The following is a 17636-nucleotide window of genomic DNA, read 5'->3' as shown; positions in this document are numbered from 1 at the left end:
ATATAAATGAAAAGTTAAATTTACTGCATTATAAAAACAAATTAAAATACTTACCCACACAGCATTGTAAGCTTTAACTCTGAAAGCCAAGTTTAAGCCTTTGCATGTGAAACGGAGGCAGACTAAACCTTCAGATGTCAGGGCGCGTGCTAAAGACACCAAATGTTTGAAATTCATGTCTCCTCCTGCACCATGTGTCAGAATGACAGCTGTATGAACATCTTTATCAGAGGCTGGAGATGACAACACTGCGTCTAGGCTCTTTGCCCCGAAATGCACCTTCACCAACTCCTGAAAATTCACATTTAAAACAATAAAACCTCCAGTCAGTCACGCCTCATAACATTCATCACATTTTCATGCATGTATGACCAGAATCTCACAGCCTAAACACATGTCCACCTGAGTTTAGATAGTTTACCTCGTTAAACTTGTCCATTACAGGCTGTTCTCCTCCTCTGCAAACACGTTTTGAAAAGAAAACGATTTAAAATGACTGCTAATTAGTGCCATCTAGTGTTGGGGAGCTGACTTTTTTATATATATATATATATATATATATATATATTATATATATATATATATTTGTTTTAAGTGAACTGATTGGATTGCATCTTTTAATTAGGTGTGGACTTTGACTAAGCCATTTTAACAGATTCTCACAGCATGATGCTGTCACCATATTTTGATGGACTGCCTCAGAACCACCTGGTGCTGAATTTAAAAGCACGCTCTCCTCATCCCCAACAAAACTGTAAACCATTTCCAGTTAGGAACCACTTAATAACCCGAGGAGGTCCTCGCACACAGACCATGAGCAGAAAAAAGTCAATACTGTACTTCCTGCTGCATTTAAAAAAAAATAAAATCTAACCTTCTAAAGGATTTTCTAGTCATAATCAGTATTGCGCAAATCCAAATCTCTGTGTACAGTAGTGTAGCTCATCTAAAAAACAGCACAGGTCCAAATCTCAACAAATAATAGAGGATCACCAGGACTGACCTTCCTTTCATTTATGAATTTTACAAGTTTAAGGCCCAAAAAGAAGTATAACATCTCTGCCCCCACCCCCCCTTCAAGCACTTCAGGGGATGGACGACAAAAACAAGACAAGGCCATCAGTGCCAAGTTCAACACACACTTCCCACACAAGGTGGTCAGAGAATAATTAAGGCTTTTGCCGTCTACAAAGCACTTCCTTTGTTTTCTTAAAATAAAGCAAACTTGCGTACTGCTATTCAGTTGTCTGTGTTGATTTAGTGACTTTACCATGAGTGACTTGTGAATTCAATTGGATTTCATCATCTAAGTCAAAATGTATCATGTAAAGAAATGTATTAAATATTTACATAATTTCCTTCCTTATCGAATCGATCAGCCATTCCTTTGAGGAATGGCTGATCATGCCTTTGAATTTACAATATAGGACTTTTTATTCTTATTTGTTATGCAATGTTTGGGTCAAACCTTTGCTATTAACTTTTTTGCTGTCAGCTCCTCCTTTCAGTATTCTTTTTAAACAGGCAGGTTGTCATTTGTCCCAAATATTATGTTGAAAGCAATAGAAAAGTTTAATTCCTTGTTTGTACACAGAAATTTCGCATAAAAGACAATTTCAGTTTTGGAAAAAAAATGAAATATTCTCCTTCACCTGCAAAACTGTCATACTTGGTCCAATAAAATAATATGCATGTTTTTTTTTTATCTTTTTGCTTGTTGCACAAATACAGCAGCATTACTACATTTGCTTTAAATTCGCTATGGTTTTATACTTTAGATCTATATTTTTCACATGTATACATACAGAACAACTGCAAAGAAATAAAACCTACACAACATTTAAAAAAAGATCTTTAATGTTTTAAAAAAAATGTCATTCATAAAATAATAAATCATAACTTGAAAAATTGTTTGCTGGGTTCAGATATCATGGGTTTCTCTCAAAGTTCATCCTTTACCTGCAAAAGGGAAAGACAAATAACATCATTAGAAAATAGTTTAGTTAACTCAGGAACAATCATACCAAAAACTACATAAGATGCCTATAAAATACTTCAACTTTTTTTATTAAATCATCAGAACGTGGTTGGAGGTGCAATGGCAATTCATATACAGCAGAGGGAGCCAAATACTGCAAGATGAAAAGTTTGTTCTTATAGGAAGCTGCGGTGTAGTAGTCTTATTGTGTCCTATTATGATCAAGCTGAGTTTCTACTGAATTTTCTGGAACTTGTAACGCTTGTAAATAAAGCAAATTAATCACAAAAGAAATCTATTATGATCTCTACAACAGAAATAAATACATTTATTGATGGTGATTTTTTTTGCTGCCATCCTTTACCGCTTTCCGGTGACAGGAACATGGGAACAAGTCATCTTTGGGTTGCTCTACAAGCTCCATGCCCTTTCGAACCTTAGGCTCTGTGATCTGAAGTTTGGCATACTCCTACAAGAAGCACAACAAAAAGGACAGTATGAATACAGTTTACCCTTCACAAAAGCTACTGTGGTGCTTTCAGGTTGGTGTTACTGCAGGAAAACAGGACAAAATAAATGGAAAATACCTTGAAAAGTTTGTAGTAATAACAGAATACGCTGTCTCCCATTAGATTATTCCGTGCAAACTGTTGTCCTGCCAGAGCAATTTTCCTTGCCTGCAACAAGATAAAAATTATTATTATTAAAAAAGGGCTAAAGAAAAATTGCATTTCAAGAGCATAGTTTAGATGCTGAATTTAAAAATGTGTTTTCATCAAGTTTGAAATGGACAGGAATGTGATGCATTCACACCAATTTGAATGTTTCCCATTTTGCCAACTGCCACCATTTTAACTATATATTGTGCTTAGAGCTGGGTAAAAAAAATATTTATTTAATCAATTTTGGATCGATTCCTTTACATTTTTGCAAAATCGATGTCTATGGAATGAGATTGATTAGTTTTATAGTGATACGCGTGACGTTCACAATCAAATGAGCAGGAAAGATGCACTCATGATTACTTCAAGCCAGACAGCTGCAAATATAGACATTAACAAATGGGGGCCGACCAGCAAACACCCTGTAGTTGTTACAATGCTGCAAATGTGGTTTGTGCAGCGAAGATAATGCAGCTCATGCAGATCACACGTCTGCTCGATCAAGTGAGGCTTTACTTTTTCACTTTTCACAAACAAGTTTGCACTTTTGAGACAGTTTTGTTCACATTTCAAGTTTAAACTGTTTGATTTACAAGTTTGCACTTGGTTGTTAATATGACAGGAAAAAATAAAATACATGAGCATTTTGAAAGACAGTTGAACCACTTTCATTATTGTAAAAACAGATCGATTCGAAATTAATTGATTTCCAACTGTATGAATCAAAATCGAATCGATTCAGGACTTTGGCGAAAATACCCAGCCCTAATTGTGCTTGATTAGAATTTTAACCAGTTGTGTCAAAACTACACTTAAGTAGAAGTATAGATACTGCAGTTTAAAAACACTCTGGTAAAATTTAAAGTATCAACTTGACCTCGTAAAAGTGAAAAAGTATGTGCTCAAAAAACTACTGAAATTATAAAAGTATAAAGTAACCTTTAAAACAAACAGCCAGATGCCACTATATGAACTGAAAGCTAAATTTTTCGACTATTTCGAAAAATTCTTTGAGATAGCTCCAAGGATGAGGGAGGTCTTGTTGATCTCCGTCTCCCGATACGCTCTCGCCTGTGTCCGACCTTTCAGACATTTCAACATTTTTCTGAATCCGACATTGTAGCATGGCATAGACAATTCACGTTTGCAGTTTGAAGAACACCTGCTTGCTTCTGATGATTTCCTTTAGCTAACCAATGAGTGTTTGCGTTATATGACTCATCCAATTACACTAGTTTTTACTAGATGTGGATGGAGCCAATGATCTGCATTGGATGGCGCACATGATGTGAAATAAATATTTTTAAACATTAAACTGAAGTCAAGAGTAACGAGTAACGTTTTAAAAATGTAAGGAATAGAAAGTACAGATACTTGTGTGAAAATGTAATGAGTAGAAGTCAGAAGTAGGAAGAAAAGTAAAGTAATGGAGTAAAGATAACTAAAAAGTGTACTTAAGAACTGTAAGAAAGAATTTGTACTTCGTTACTTGACACCTCTGATTTTAAAATTACAAAACAAAAAACTAAAACACACTAAAAAAAACTATGTTGTGACTACATTTTAAGGTGTTATGATTTTTCAAGGCACTGTATTTGTTGAGCTTTTGTTGATCGACTTTTATAGTTAACTCATGGTGGCATTAGAAAATCTCAGCAACTCATAGATTTATCCTCATGAATAATAGATTGTAAAATGGGCTGCCTACAGCATTACACAGCAAACTGAAGAAATGGATTGCAAAATTAATGTGAACATTATTTAACAGACCCAATAAGGGCCTGTATCCTTCCTTTACGCTGCTCCTTCAGATGATGTTTTAACAGCTCGTTTATAACTGGTCCTGTTGTAAAAGCTAAAGTGTGCCTTTTTGATAGTTGTAGGACATTTTTGACCGTTAAAACAGTCCATAAAGGCTAATCATAATGACACCATTCATTTTTGCGACCATAATTAACCAACATATGATCACCTCTTCATCGTGGTCTCTGGCCCACTGGATCTTTTCCAGCAGGTCACCCAGGTTTGCTTTTATTGGGATGTAATGCTCCCACGGTCGCAGCTCGTTGTAGAAGTGCTCATAGTAGCCAGAATCCTGCTTTAAGACCACGCTGTCTCCTGCTAGTAGGTAGGGCAAACGGTACGCTGCCACTGTCCCGTCGATGTTTATCTGATACTTGTACTGCAGGTGAACAAAAAAGGAGAGAAAACAAGAAAACAAATAATTTTTGCCACAGTTTTAATTCAGCATAGTTAATATTTCTCCAACCATTTCACCTTTTTTTTAATTTAATAAACAGATCATCCAATATTTATTTATTAGTTGTTTTTACTCTAGGCTGGAATTAGTAATAAGATTCCTTAAGGAAGGAAGAAAAAAAAAAAAAGACTGTATAAATGAGAAAAGGGCAAAGGAAAGGGAAAATTTGGCAACAATACTAAGAGTAAAAAAGAAAACAAAATGGACAACCAAAAAAATTATTGAATGAGATTTAAGAATAAGAGATAAAAGGGCACAAGAAAGGAAAACATCACAGTGATGGATGCAAAGCAATTAAAAGGGATAAAACAAATAAAGTTAGGATGATAGGAATATAAATAGTTTTCAATGCTGTTCACCATTTTATTACATATAATTAATCAGTTTAAGACATTTTACAGAGTAACAATGTGTCATCATGCAGCTTTGTGACTCTTACCTTGAAGAAATCAAAAAAGGAGACGTGTTTGACCAGCGGGCCATAGAGACTCTCGTCATGTTTGAAGAAGAAGAAGTTGGTAAAAGCAGCATCTATAAAGTCAGGGTGAGCTCTAGAGAGCTTGACCAGTTGCAGGCGCTCCTGACGGCTATCCCTGCCCCTCCAGAAGGCGGTGGCGTTCTTCTCCGGCCACGGCGGCCCAGTGTTGGCCTGAACAGACATCATGTCCAGGCTAACTCTGACCATTAGATGAAAAAGAAACTAAGTTAAATGTCTCGGTTTACCAGAAAAAGATTCAAATATTGTTTATTTTATAGTGTTTACAGTGATTGAATCCTGTTAAATCAGTGATTGTTAAAGCCACAAAATTAGATACAAGTCAGTTATTCCTAAAAATGGTTTAAACCTGATCGTCCAGTAGAATAAGTTTGCTATGTTCTGCCTTTTTATTCCCCTTCCTGCATTAAATATGTTGGCATAGTCTTCAAAAATGTGCTAGTCTGTGTTAATGTTATCCCAGCTAATAATGCTAAAGGACTAAAGCTGAAACTGGAGCTGCTAATATTTCAACCTGATGAGACTCACACAGAGAAAAGTTGCATTTAGAAAATATGAAATTCATTTATAAAGCTAACACAATCATATTCTTCAAAGTACTTCTAAGTAAAACCGGTTGATTGCTAGGACTTATTGACTCTGCATTCCCTCGCACTTAGCATGCATGTAGCGACAGTGGAGAGGAAAACCTCCCTTTTAACAGGAAGAAACCTCCAGCAGAACCAGGTGGGAGAGAGAAGCTGGGCCAGGAGCTCAAACAAACCTTGGTTTCTTATCATTAACACTGAACTGTGAACAATTGATAAATGGTGTTCTAGTTTTATTATTCTTTTTAACTGAAAATTAAAGTTACATATAATAGATATTTATCTATAATCATGAGTTTTAATTTTTTTAAGGATATATAACAGTTATGGCTCTAAACAAGTTTTTTTAAGGGGGGTCTGAACCCTGGTCTATCATAAAATACAGTATAGAGTGAATTTTGTGTTTTGTGTGTAAAAAAGTCAAAAGGGATATTAAACTGAAAGGCACGGAAGACAGAGTATCTGTTGTAAGATACCATTTTCTAGCTTTTCTATTTTCAGACATTTGCAAGAGAAGAACTGTTCCTAATTTTTCTTTTTTAGGAAAAAAATCCCTCGAGCTAAACTAGGGGCCTTTGTCTGCAGCTTCATTTCCAAAACTTCCAAGAGGGCCCTCCAAGTTCGACAGTATAAATTGCTGATTGGGTAAAATAATCAGCCTGCAAACTTTTACTGAATATAACAATTAGTCCTGCTCACTCCAGTGCTAAACAGCTTTTAAAAGCTAAAGCTGTTGTTTGACTGTGACTCCATCCTGGAGAGAAATAACAATTGTGCTGCTGTCATCAAAACCCTTGTTTATAGATATTGGAGATCTGTTTCTCTGTAACTGGCTGGATGCGCTCTCTTCATCCTCTGACATGGGAGTTGGCCCAGAGCTAGTCTGCCTGGCTGTGTTTTTCCTGGACAGTCCACTGTCGCTACAAGCATGCTTAGTGTGAGGGATTGCATTCCAGTCAATGAGTCGATGCAATCAACTGGTTTTCCTTAGATGGAAAACTTTGAATCAATTTGACTGGATGATCTGGTGAACTGTAAAGTGCCTTGAGATGACATGTGTTGTGAATTGGCGCTATAGAAATGAACTGAATTGAAATTAAAAGCCTTACCTTCCCATGGTCTCAAGGACTGACTCAGTCAGATCATAAGTGGGCATGACTATGTCTCTTGTGTTATTTGAGCCACACCAGGAAAAGATGGGATGAAGCTTATCAGTAGGTTTCCTCTTCTCCAGCGGCCAGTCACCAAGATTGACAAAAAACTCCACATCAGGGAGTCGCACCTGCAAACAAACACTAGTAGAATATCAGTCATTCTCCTTCTGTCTGATTATGTTAAAAGTCAAGTACTGTGCAGAGAAGTCGTCGCACTGATTAAGAAGAAGGTTATGCATAATGGTTTAATGAATTTTCTTATATAAATGCATGATTTAAAAAGCGACAGAAAAGAGGTTTCAATTTAATCAAGATCATGACATCAAATTATTATTTTTAGGATATTAACTGTAAGAGGTTACCTTTCTAGTGATCGAGAGAAGGATGGCATCCATGAAGATTCTAAAACCGACATGTTCTCCGAATGTTTTTACATAGACCTGAGGAGAAAAGAAAGGATGAAAGATGCATATGGAAAGCTGTTTGGCCAAAATTATGTAGTTAGCATCAGAGACTGCATGCTCAAGTTGATTCCGTTTTCTTTTTTATAAAGCAAGCAAATTGAATTTTGAAAAGATGCCATGTTTGGGAAAAAATACTCTTATCTAATTTCCATTGATCTACAGGGCCTTTTTTAACATTTCATTGAATTACAAGCACAGTCTTAATGCATGCTCTGGGGTTATGTGATGGAGAAAAGCAATGCATTACTGATGATTGGGGAGTGGAAGCGAAAAAACACATGGTTTGGAAACTTAACAACAAAAAAATATTTCATGTCCCAATTTAACTCTGACGCCATTATTAAAAATCCTGTGAAAACCACAGCCCTCAGACCTAATCCAGAAGGTAATAAGTTCTTAGTACCGTTCTATGAGGATCTCCGAGGTTTGCTACAGAACTATTGTAAAACGGAATCATGAAGAATAAGGAACAAAGGTGATAGGTCAGTCCTGAAGTGGAGATTAATCAGGGAAGGGTTATAAAAAAAGCATACCAATCTTTAAAAAAATCAAAAAAAGTCAAAAATAAAAAGAAAAAAAAAACTGTCTGAACTGTAGACAGTCTGAACATCAGAGTGTAGCATGGCGATGGCAGCTTAATGCTTATTTTCTTTCAGATTAATAAGATTTTAAAAAGAGCTGAAACATAATGATCCAAGAAATAAACATGTTAAAATTTGACATATTTGACTTAAAATGAATGACAGCCATCCAGTCAATCCCACAGAGACTGAGCTAATTTGGAAAATATGTAAAAATCTCATCTTTTAAGTGTGCAGGTGAACGTATTGCTAAAACTGCAGCAAATAAAAGCTGAAGATGGCTATGCACCGTTTTCACAAATCACTTCCAATTCAAAATCATGTTATATTTTGTGTTTTTATATCTTCTAAAATCTAATACAGATTTGTGGCTGTGATTTAAAAAAAATATGTAATGGATTTTAAAAATTGTGTCAAAGAAATGTATTTACCATTTTTAAGCAAGAGTTTTTGTATTACTTTTAAATGCATCTTCTGTCTTTATCCATCTGTCAAAGGAAAAATATACCTTGTTGTCTTTAACTGTGTAATGACAGAGGCTCTGTCGCTGCCCAAACCGCTGTGGGATCTCTTTTGCGTTCTGATCTGGATCCACACTTGCAAAAAGGGACAGATCTCTGTTGATCTGGGCGAAGGACTCAGGACAGTGCATGTTTTTCTCCCATAGAGAACCATTCGGCTGAGGACAGTCACAGCCCTCATGGTAGACTGTGCCTGGGAAGATTTATTATGAATTATCATGAAAGTCTCACATCATTAATCTTTAAAGTGGAATTGTGGTGTACCTTTGAGAATATAGGGCGACTTTGCGACATGCTTGGAACCCAGCAGAACATGGATGTGCAGGTCACGGTAGGTGGCGTACATTCTGTAGCGAACCAAAAACGACCCATCCCGACGATCTAGAACCTGAGTCCAGATCCTGGTGAAATGTTCTGTTGGACAGATTATCTTTACCTCAAAGGTCTTCTCTCCAGGTGATGTAGTTAAACTGAAACATTGGTACATAGAAAGATTAGCTGTTAATAATAGCCAAACATAACACTGTCTGTTTAAAATCCAGTCTATTGTTGCTCTATGTGGGAAATGAGGGAAACTGATCCAGAGTGTTCACCTTAAACATGAAACCTTGATGGGTCGTCTTTGGAGAATAATGTGACAAAACTACCTGTAGTTCAATCCCTCCACATCTTTATTTGGTATCAAATGTTAAATTTTTACTTTAGAAAAAAAAAGAACAAAAGAAACTGTAACCAGAAAGGATGATCAGTTGGTAACACCTGATACAATAACAGTTATTTCTATGAGCATAACTGGAGGAGATATTTCTGCCAATTATTTTTAACAAGGACAATTTAAACAACATTACCGAACAAAAAAAACATCTTTTCTCAAGAAATAACAAGTAGAAGTGATGGAATCTTAAGATCCACAAGAGTTAAAATGGTTCAATGTGCTTTAAAAACTGCTTTTTTTAATTATTATTATTATTACTATTATTGCGAACATGAAAACAGATGTTGACCATAGATTTGACAAACTGGTAAATTGTACAACAACAAAAAAAGGCAGTGTTTGTATTATTAAAGGTGCAAATTCCTGACACTTATAATAGCCAACACATGTTGGATCCCACACATTGGAGATTTTTTTTAAATTATTTATTAGATATTAATTCATATTTTTTGATAGGGTCTCTTATATTCAAAAGACAATTAATAATCCATCCAATCCATCAATAAATCCATGGCTAAATTAAAAAATGCACATTCAATTAAATAAACTACATTTAAAAGTAAGTTTAAAGCAGAGCTGCAACTAACAATTATTTTGCAAAACCGAATAATCTGTCGTTTATTCTTTCGATTAATCGATTAATAATTGGATAGCTAAAGATTCGTTAAAGATTTTTGTACGGAATTATACCAGGTGAAACAAAAAATTTTCCACTTGCAAAATGTTTACATATTTTCTTATTAATTTGGTTTCATTTTTGCTCTAAGTGAGTCGCTCTGTCAGCTAAAGGCATCTTTTAGAGTCTCTGTACTCCAATTAACGATTAATCTATTACAAAATTAGTCTAAGATTAATCCGATTAATTGTTGCAGCCCTAGTTTAAAGAGTATAATATTCCTTGACAAGTCTAATGTCACATTTTAGGACTTTTTAAATTTTTTTTTTCAGTCTTTAGAAACCAAGCATAATAATATATTTTACTCATACTTGAAAATTCAGCTAGGTCAAATTAAAACATTTAAACAATTAAAGCGTTATTAGGGTTCATATAATAATTACTATTATCATCTCTAAAGGAGGGACAGGTTGGTTTATACATGATCTTTTTTCATTTAATGAATAATATATTTCAAAACATGTTTTGTATTTAGTCAAGCTAACTTTTATGGAGGACCAACTCTGCCATATTTAAAAATACAGAAATAAATCAATGTTCAATAGATAAATAAGCATAAAATTAATTGATCCTCTAAGACACACCCATTCCTCGTTTGAATCATGAGGCAGAAATGCATATATTAATGTAAAAACAACAGGCAGAAATAAACAGTTTTGAAGAAATAAAGAGGGTGAAAAAAATACAAAGGAAGAATAAAACAGACACAAATATTATCAGACGCACATAAATTAATACTTAAAAAAATAAGTAATAAATAAATAAAGCTGAAGATTATAACGGACATAAATAAATAAGGTAATTATTACAAAAGAGAATAAATAAGAGATTTATACATTAATGTTTCAGTGTATAATTTAATTTTTACCTACATTTATTTGTTTGTTGTATTTGTGGGGGGCAGTTAATTGTATGCTTATTTTTTTATTGAGCATTTATTTATTTATTTCTGTATTTATTTTTAAATATGGCAGAGTTGGTCCTCCATAAACTCTACCCTATATGTAAATCTGATTGAAAATCTGAAACATTTTAATCCATTTTATTATAAAGTGGACTCAAATGTTTAACGGACCATAAACGTGGGTCTCTCTGAACTATACTTTTGTAGAGAATGGATTGTGATTGGATTAGTTTCATAAGATGAGACGGATTTTAACTAATTAAACCCGACTGGCTTTAACATTATCTTTCTTCTTAAGTAGAAAAAATATATTTAAAAAAGTGGGGGATAGCTAAAATGACTATTTAGTAGAAGGTTTTTGATACAGATATAAAGAGACATATAGAGATAGACAGAGAGTTAGTGGAACTAGTTAGGAACAAAGCCAACATCTGCAGAGCAGCTGGGCCCCAAATACTTACTTTCCTCCTAAATTGTCCACCGCCTGAATGTAAAAGAATCGAGCCGGGAGGAGGATGTCCACCTCCAGCCCTGGACCCCACACCAACGTTTTAGCCGCACTGATAACTGAGCCAGACTTTTCTCCAGACACTGTGCACCTAAACTCCTCCAAACTAAAAACCAGCAGCAGAAAAAGTCGCACAGACATAACGCCAGGTCTGCTTTCCTCACTGAACTAAAAAACATGAGGAAGACTCTCCCAGCGTATTAGTATATTTTTGCTCCGTTTTCATAAACACACGCTATATGAAGCAGAGACATTGTTGATATTACATGTCGGTTCTAATATATTTCATCTACAACCTTTTTAAGGTTTGTTTTTCTTCAGTTCAGCTAAACTTAAGGAATCTGCGGAGAGGCGGGTTCAGACCTTAAAAAGCTGCATTCTTATTGGCTTTCGCCTCACTGAACTGCGGTAACGATTGGCTCCACGACCAACAGAATCCAAGGCAAACGTTTCATTGGTCAGCAGCACGGAAGTCATCCTCTGCATAGACGTTACTGCTTTGCCCGGGGTCTGCTCTTTTTGCGTTACCCGTCACATGACACAGCTAAATGCGGGGATGGCGGAGTTTATCTATAGAATAGGTGGTGGTGCAAAGTATCAATTTAAAACAGGCATCTTTTAATTTTGCTCAGTGACTAGGGTAACTATAGTGTAGATGGTAATGCTTCTCTTTCATTATGTAGTACATTCAAACACAATATCAAATTATTATGTTTACCTTTTAACTCTATAATCAACTGATTTCATGAGACACAATCAGAAGTGCAGTTAAACTCTTTATTACTACAACTATTTTAGACTTTTGTTCTTCCAAAAAGTTTGATCCAAAATTGACAGCTTGTCTTGAACCATTCTGAGGTGCTTCTTTGACTTAATGAGTTTCAAAGTGTAATATTGGAACACAACTCATTACTTTTCAATGAGAGGTAGAGCTATCTGAGCATGTCAACACAATTTAGCTGTGTTCAAGCTGTGTCATAAAATCAATTATATTAGCAATGGAAGCTGAAACAGCTGCAAAAGCTGTCAGAACTGTTTGCAATTTTACACTGAATAAAAACTCTTAGTACCGGTAATCAGATTTTATTAAATACACCAACACCGACTGTTTTAATATTCCCAATCAACATATTCCCTGTGTAGATACAGTTGTTCTGTGAAGGCCTCAGAACTTTACTGAACAAAAAGCAGCATAAAGACCAAGGATCTCAGACAGTGCATGCTGCAGTTTATAGTTTATGCTTAATTTGAAAATGAAAAAGAAACATCTTAACACTTGCTACAACAGAGCTGTTTTTAAAGACTAAACAGGAGGGTGAATTGAGCTTAAAAAGATCTGGGACTGTGGTAAAGCTTTATCTTTCAGCATATTAATGCAATATATACTGTACATCTGCTGATGCAAAGGAATGGCTCATATAAAAGCATATTCACATGTCAAATTAAGCAAAGTGCAAACCTAAGTCCAATCTGGTATCAGTAGCAAGAGTTTATAAACTGTAAAAAAAAAAAAGTGCTAACATGCGTGCCATTATATGGGTCAGTTTAATCAAGATTAAGAACTAATTTCAGCCTACAGAAGTGCAAATGTGGTAGAAAGACACCCCTAAAGAGTTAGATGATCAGGTTTTAATGGTAGGACTTCAAAGTTCCTGTGTAGCCCCTAAAACATCTCCATGCTTGCATCTTGGCACAGGCTGGATCAGATGGTTGTTACTCGAACCATGCATGGTGCCCCAGTGTTTCCAGATATATCAAAACCACACTTGGAATATTTCTTGAAACTCACCCCTTTGGAACATTTGAAGATTATCATTTAAAGCATGTTTCACTCCAGGAATGTTGAAGAAACTCTAAATCATGTCACAGACTCTGCACTCTTTGCATACAAAATGAAAATAAAGTTTGTCTAAGTCTTAGAAACTTTATGCATACATTTGAGCCTCTAATGTTAAATCTGTTACAATTTAATTAAAAGTGGAATCCAGGCTCTAAAATGTAAATGTATTCATTTGCATCTATTACAGCTTATAGCTTTACCTCTAATATTTGTCTTTCACTTTAATAAAGGAACATGACAGCGTTAGTGACCAAACAGGGTGTCCCAGTGTGTACATCAATCAATGTTTATTTCAGTTTTGCTTTTGCATCAACATATTTTCAGACCTTTTTAATCAAGTAGTTTCTGTTACACTAGAATATATCAAGAACGAAAAGTGGAATCCATTGAAATAAGACAAACGTTGTCGCCGTTATTGGGAAAAACCAAATAATTGCCATAACAGCATACTACAGAGTGGAGAACTACATAGTTCCAGTGATTTAGACAGCCAGAATACCAGATAGTACAGTACCAGCAGTAACAGGTAGAACAAATACAGAAAATATCCCAAGAGTCTCTCATTTTTTTGTGTGTGTGTTTTGCTCTTCAATCAAAGTTAAACTGTACAGTAGATATAAAAACAGAAAACATACAAACAAAAAAAAAAACAAATAAAATAAAAAGAAATCTTAACAAAACACCCTGTAAGCAGAAGTCCGTTTTTTTTGTTTTTTTTTTTGTATGTTTATTTCACCTTTTTGAATTTTGGTTTTGTTTTCTTTAATGCAATTTGTCTGCCACTGAAAGAACTGCACAAAGTACAAATGTCACTGACGGTACAGAGATAGGAGAGTGATGTATTATTATTATTATTAATATTATTATTATCATTACATGTCAACCCAGATGTTCGATTGAAATGGGGTGTTTTTCTTTTATCTATGTAGTTCTACTGTTAAATGTCAGGATCGTTAGCTTAAAGCACCTGTGTTTGAGGATTGTGTATATCTAAGGAATGTCTCAGCAGCTTGAGAAAGCTGATGGAAATGACTGACATGAGTCTGTATATTTGTTTTTCGGACTTTAAATTAATTCAGCATGTTTTGGATTTTGCACATGAGAGTGGCCTCTAGATGACCATGGCAACTTGATTTAAGCTTGATGTCCTGAACTAGCGTGTGAGTGATGAAAGTTGGTACTCCATAACTTTTTTTTTCTTTTTCAGATTAGTTCAAAATACAGACGAGTACACAAGTACGAAATATCCTTCTCGCTTGACGCCGTTAGTCTGTGTCGTGTGGCTACCCACTGACGTACAACACAATCACAATTTGATACACAACCATGTATCATGAAACATTAGTTGCTTTTAAAAATACATAAGCCTACAGTGAAGAGGCTGTAACCATCAAATATTTGACTGAGACACAAGGTTTTCATAGTCAGTAAGAACAATCTTGAAAGGGAAGAAAAAAAAAACAATTTTTGCCTTCAGTTGAAATTGCAGCAAATGTTTACACATATACACATTTTTCCCTCACTGACTCAACATCTGAACATCACTAAAAAAATACTGTTATTTCCCCTGAACTGTTTACAGACACACTACTCACAGACAGCAGAGATGTAACTGATCCAAGCTCACACTTTTATTGGAGAAACGGTTATATCTCCATGCATGTTGCTCTGTTGAGAGGAAATGTCTGTTTAGGCTTCACATGGAATAATGCACATCAATGCGTTGTAGAGAGAAGGGAGGGTGCAATTTTCTTTTGATTGAAATGAAAGAAAATAAGTCATATGTGAAATCTTTCTTGAACACGCACACAACAGAAAAAAGTCCTGCTTAATACTGACATCTAAGAACAGCATTTAAAGACGGACGTAAATAAACACTCATAGCGGACCTGCATGAGTGGTGCACTGGGAACACCCATCTTTTTGTCCCCATTTTTAAGGTTTTGCTCAATGTAAAATGGTTGTAGATTAAAACAAAGCATAAGATTCTCTCTTTTGTGTTTTTAAGAACAGAGACATGTTATATGTGTTAAACTGTGTTCTAAAGAACTTCCTTTTCATGTAAATCAATTTATCTTCAGATTTGACAAATTGAAGTATTTTATATTTGAACAAAACACAATGTAATTCAGTCTGAAGTAAAAAAACATTTTTTTCCAGTGAATCCAAACTAAACAAACGCAAAGATAAGCATTAAAGCTTATTGGAATGCAGTTTAAAGACTACTGAACAGTTTCTTTAGCAAATGCTTATGTCACCCTCTAACATGATGGATCCCTCGCCTCAAAGCCATTTCAACCATATCAAAAACATCCTCTGCCCTCACATGGATAGAGAAAAAAAAACAAAAAACTGTGTATTATTTTAAGATCCATCCCTCCCACACATTACCTCCTCCTGTTAAGCTTCCAGTGATAACATTCCTCCTACTCGCTTTTTATGGCACACAAATTGTATATAGGTTTGTACAACAGATATAAACACACGATTCAGAATAGACTCTCCTTATCCTAAGTCACTCCAGTTTCTGCTTTCATACAACTTTTGAGTACTGAGATGTCCCTCTTTGTAACCTAAGCTGAAAAAGTGAAAACACTTGGGTATGAGCAGAGTTAAGTGTTATTATTATTTTTTTTAAACTTGCACTGTGCAGCCCAGAGTAAATAAAGTTATAAGAAAGTTTCAATATTACATTATTTTAAGGTTGTGTAGATGGTTATTCATGTGCATTTATATTGTATCAAGTAATATTTGCTTACTAATACTAATAAAATCAACCTGAAATAAAATTTAAAAAAAGGGAAAGTAACATATTTTGGCTTAATAGCAATGCAGTTATACGTTTCCCTTTTTCGATATATATATATTTTTTGCCTGTATCTCAAAAATATAAAGTTTTTCATAGTTTCTGTCATTGGCTTACATCATAAATAAAAGTTTCTTTTCGTCATAATTTTAAATCTGTTAAATAAGCATGCTGATTTTTAATATGGCAGTTGGATATTTTTAATACTCATCCATTGCTGTTTCATGCATTTCTTGTTGGTTTCATAACTTTTGAGTATCTACACAGTAAGATCCAGAAAACCCTATCACGCGAGCTCACTTTCAGACAAACACACACGCACGCACAGACACTCACACAGAATCGTTGGAATTTTCCAGGTTCCTCTTTAGAGCATCAAACATTGGCGTTCTCCAACAGTCTGTATCAACCCCTGTCTAGAAGAGAAACAAACCCGTGCTTGTCCTTCAGCAAAGTGACACCGAAGAACACGCAGGTGATTCTAAAAGCGGGAAAGACAAAGTTACTATCATGTCTCTTCTGATTGCTTTCGTTTCACATGTGAAAGTCCTGCTGCAGGATGAAGTTCCTAACAGGCCAGCGTCAGCCTCGTGCTTGCATCCTGGTTTTAGAACTGGTACCACTTCTTGTCCTTGCATTTCAGCATCAGCTGTAAAAACAAAGAGTTATAAACATTTAATGTTGGGAAATTAAATATTTGAAATAGCTGAATATTCAGTGGTTTCTTTTACTATACTCCTACTGAACACATAAAAGGATTGTTTTCGTCAGCATTAATTCATTTAGCCAACAATATAAAAGAAAAATAATCTGTCAGGGATTTTGTAATTCAAGTCCAAGTTCCATCACTATTAGCTTAGAACCATGCAGCTGTGCAAAAAAAAAAAAAGAAACAAACAGGGGTCTTTTTCACCTTTTGCAATGAAAAATTGAAATAGACTGTACTGCGTGCTGCAGCTCCCTGATCTTAGGGCCTGATCTTTTATAATTCAGAGGGGACACAAAGTTGCATGTGCATTTTGTCTTTAGTACATGCTAAATTTGGGTGTGTTGCCCACTTATTTATTAATTAAAATGAGCATATTTCATCTTCTAAATGCAGTTAAGAGTGGCCATTAGAGAAGCCCTTTAGTTGGAGATAATAAACATAAAAATGATTTTAAAATAACCATAATAATACTTAATAATTAAAAATAAACTGTGCAAATAAGTAAGGTTAATAATAAAAAAAAAAGAAGCATGAAAAATATATATTTGAACAGGTGCAATAGTAACAACATGACCATGCTTCATGGTTGCAAGGAGTATGAGACTTTTTGCAGGAATCTTAATATTCTATTTTTTATATATATATTCTTTTTTTCATATATTTTATTCTTTTTTTTATTTTGGTTTTATTGGATAAAGATTGTCTGCCATCCTGCTGCATTAATTTGTGCCCACCTGCATTCATGAATTTGAGCGCTTTGGTCTTTACAATATGA

General features: G+C 34.9%; 3 protein-coding genes across 3 annotated transcripts in view; all 3 read right to left on the bottom strand.

The window, feature by feature from the left end:
• The window catches only part of tex30 (testis expressed 30), a 4643-nt gene extending 4177 nt beyond the window's left edge, over positions 1 to 466 (bottom strand). Inside the window, exons 1-2 of the mRNA XM_015391548.1 lie at positions 422 to 466; positions 55 to 291 (exon numbers count right to left, since the gene is read on the bottom strand). Of these exons, the coding sequence (XP_015247034.1) occupies positions 55 to 291; positions 422 to 439 (255 nt within the window). The 5' untranslated portion in view covers positions 440 to 466. The remainder of the gene's footprint in view (positions 1 to 54; positions 292 to 421) is intronic.
• Positions 467 to 1841: 1375 nt separating this feature from the next.
• On the bottom strand, positions 1842 to 11862 carry kdelc1 (KDEL motif containing 1). Its single transcript, XM_015391543.1, has 10 exons — positions 11460 to 11862; positions 8968 to 9173; positions 8691 to 8896; positions 7500 to 7577; positions 7093 to 7265; positions 5340 to 5577; positions 4613 to 4822; positions 2566 to 2655; positions 2343 to 2447; positions 1842 to 1959 (listed from the first exon to the last, which is right to left on the bottom strand). Exons 1-10 carry the CDS (start codon positions 11645 to 11647, stop codon positions 1942 to 1944), a joined length of 1512 nt encoding a protein of 503 aa, XP_015247029.1. The 5' UTR covers positions 11648 to 11862; the 3' UTR covers positions 1842 to 1941.
• Positions 11863 to 14151: 2289 nt separating this feature from the next.
• LOC107095441 (syntaxin-binding protein 5-like) overlaps positions 14152 to 17636 on the bottom strand; it is a gene marked incomplete at its 5' end in the record, with an annotated part of 62322 nt that continues 58837 nt past the window's right edge. The window contains one exon of the mRNA XM_015391546.1: positions 14152 to 16801. Within this exon, the coding sequence (XP_015247032.1) occupies positions 16760 to 16801 (42 nt within the window). The remainder of the gene's footprint in view (positions 16802 to 17636) is intronic.

The sequence above is a fragment of the Cyprinodon variegatus genome, unplaced genomic scaffold (genome assembly GCF_000732505.1).
Source record: "Cyprinodon variegatus isolate N-32 unplaced genomic scaffold, C_variegatus-1.0 Scaffold546, whole genome shotgun sequence".
NCBI classification, from domain to species: domain Eukaryota; kingdom Metazoa; phylum Chordata; class Actinopteri; order Cyprinodontiformes; family Cyprinodontidae; genus Cyprinodon; species Cyprinodon variegatus.
The sequence above is the reverse complement of the archived record's forward strand: the minus strand, read 5'-3'. Positions and strand labels throughout refer to the sequence as shown.

Excerpts from the sequence above, each read along its gene's own strand:
- kdelc1 (XM_015391543.1), bottom strand. The coding sequence starts at position 11,647 with ATGTCTGTGCGACTTTTTCTGCTGCTGGTTTTTAGTTTGGAGGAGTTT. Across the intron at positions 4,823-5,339 it reads CCTTTTTTGATTTCTTCAAG|TACAAGTATCAGATAAACAT; the intron begins GTAAGAGTCACA and ends GTTCACCTGCAG. Across the intron at positions 2,656-4,612 it reads CCAGAGACCACGATGAAGAG|GCAAGGAAAATTGCTCTGGC; the intron begins GTGATCATATGT and ends ATCTTGTTGCAG.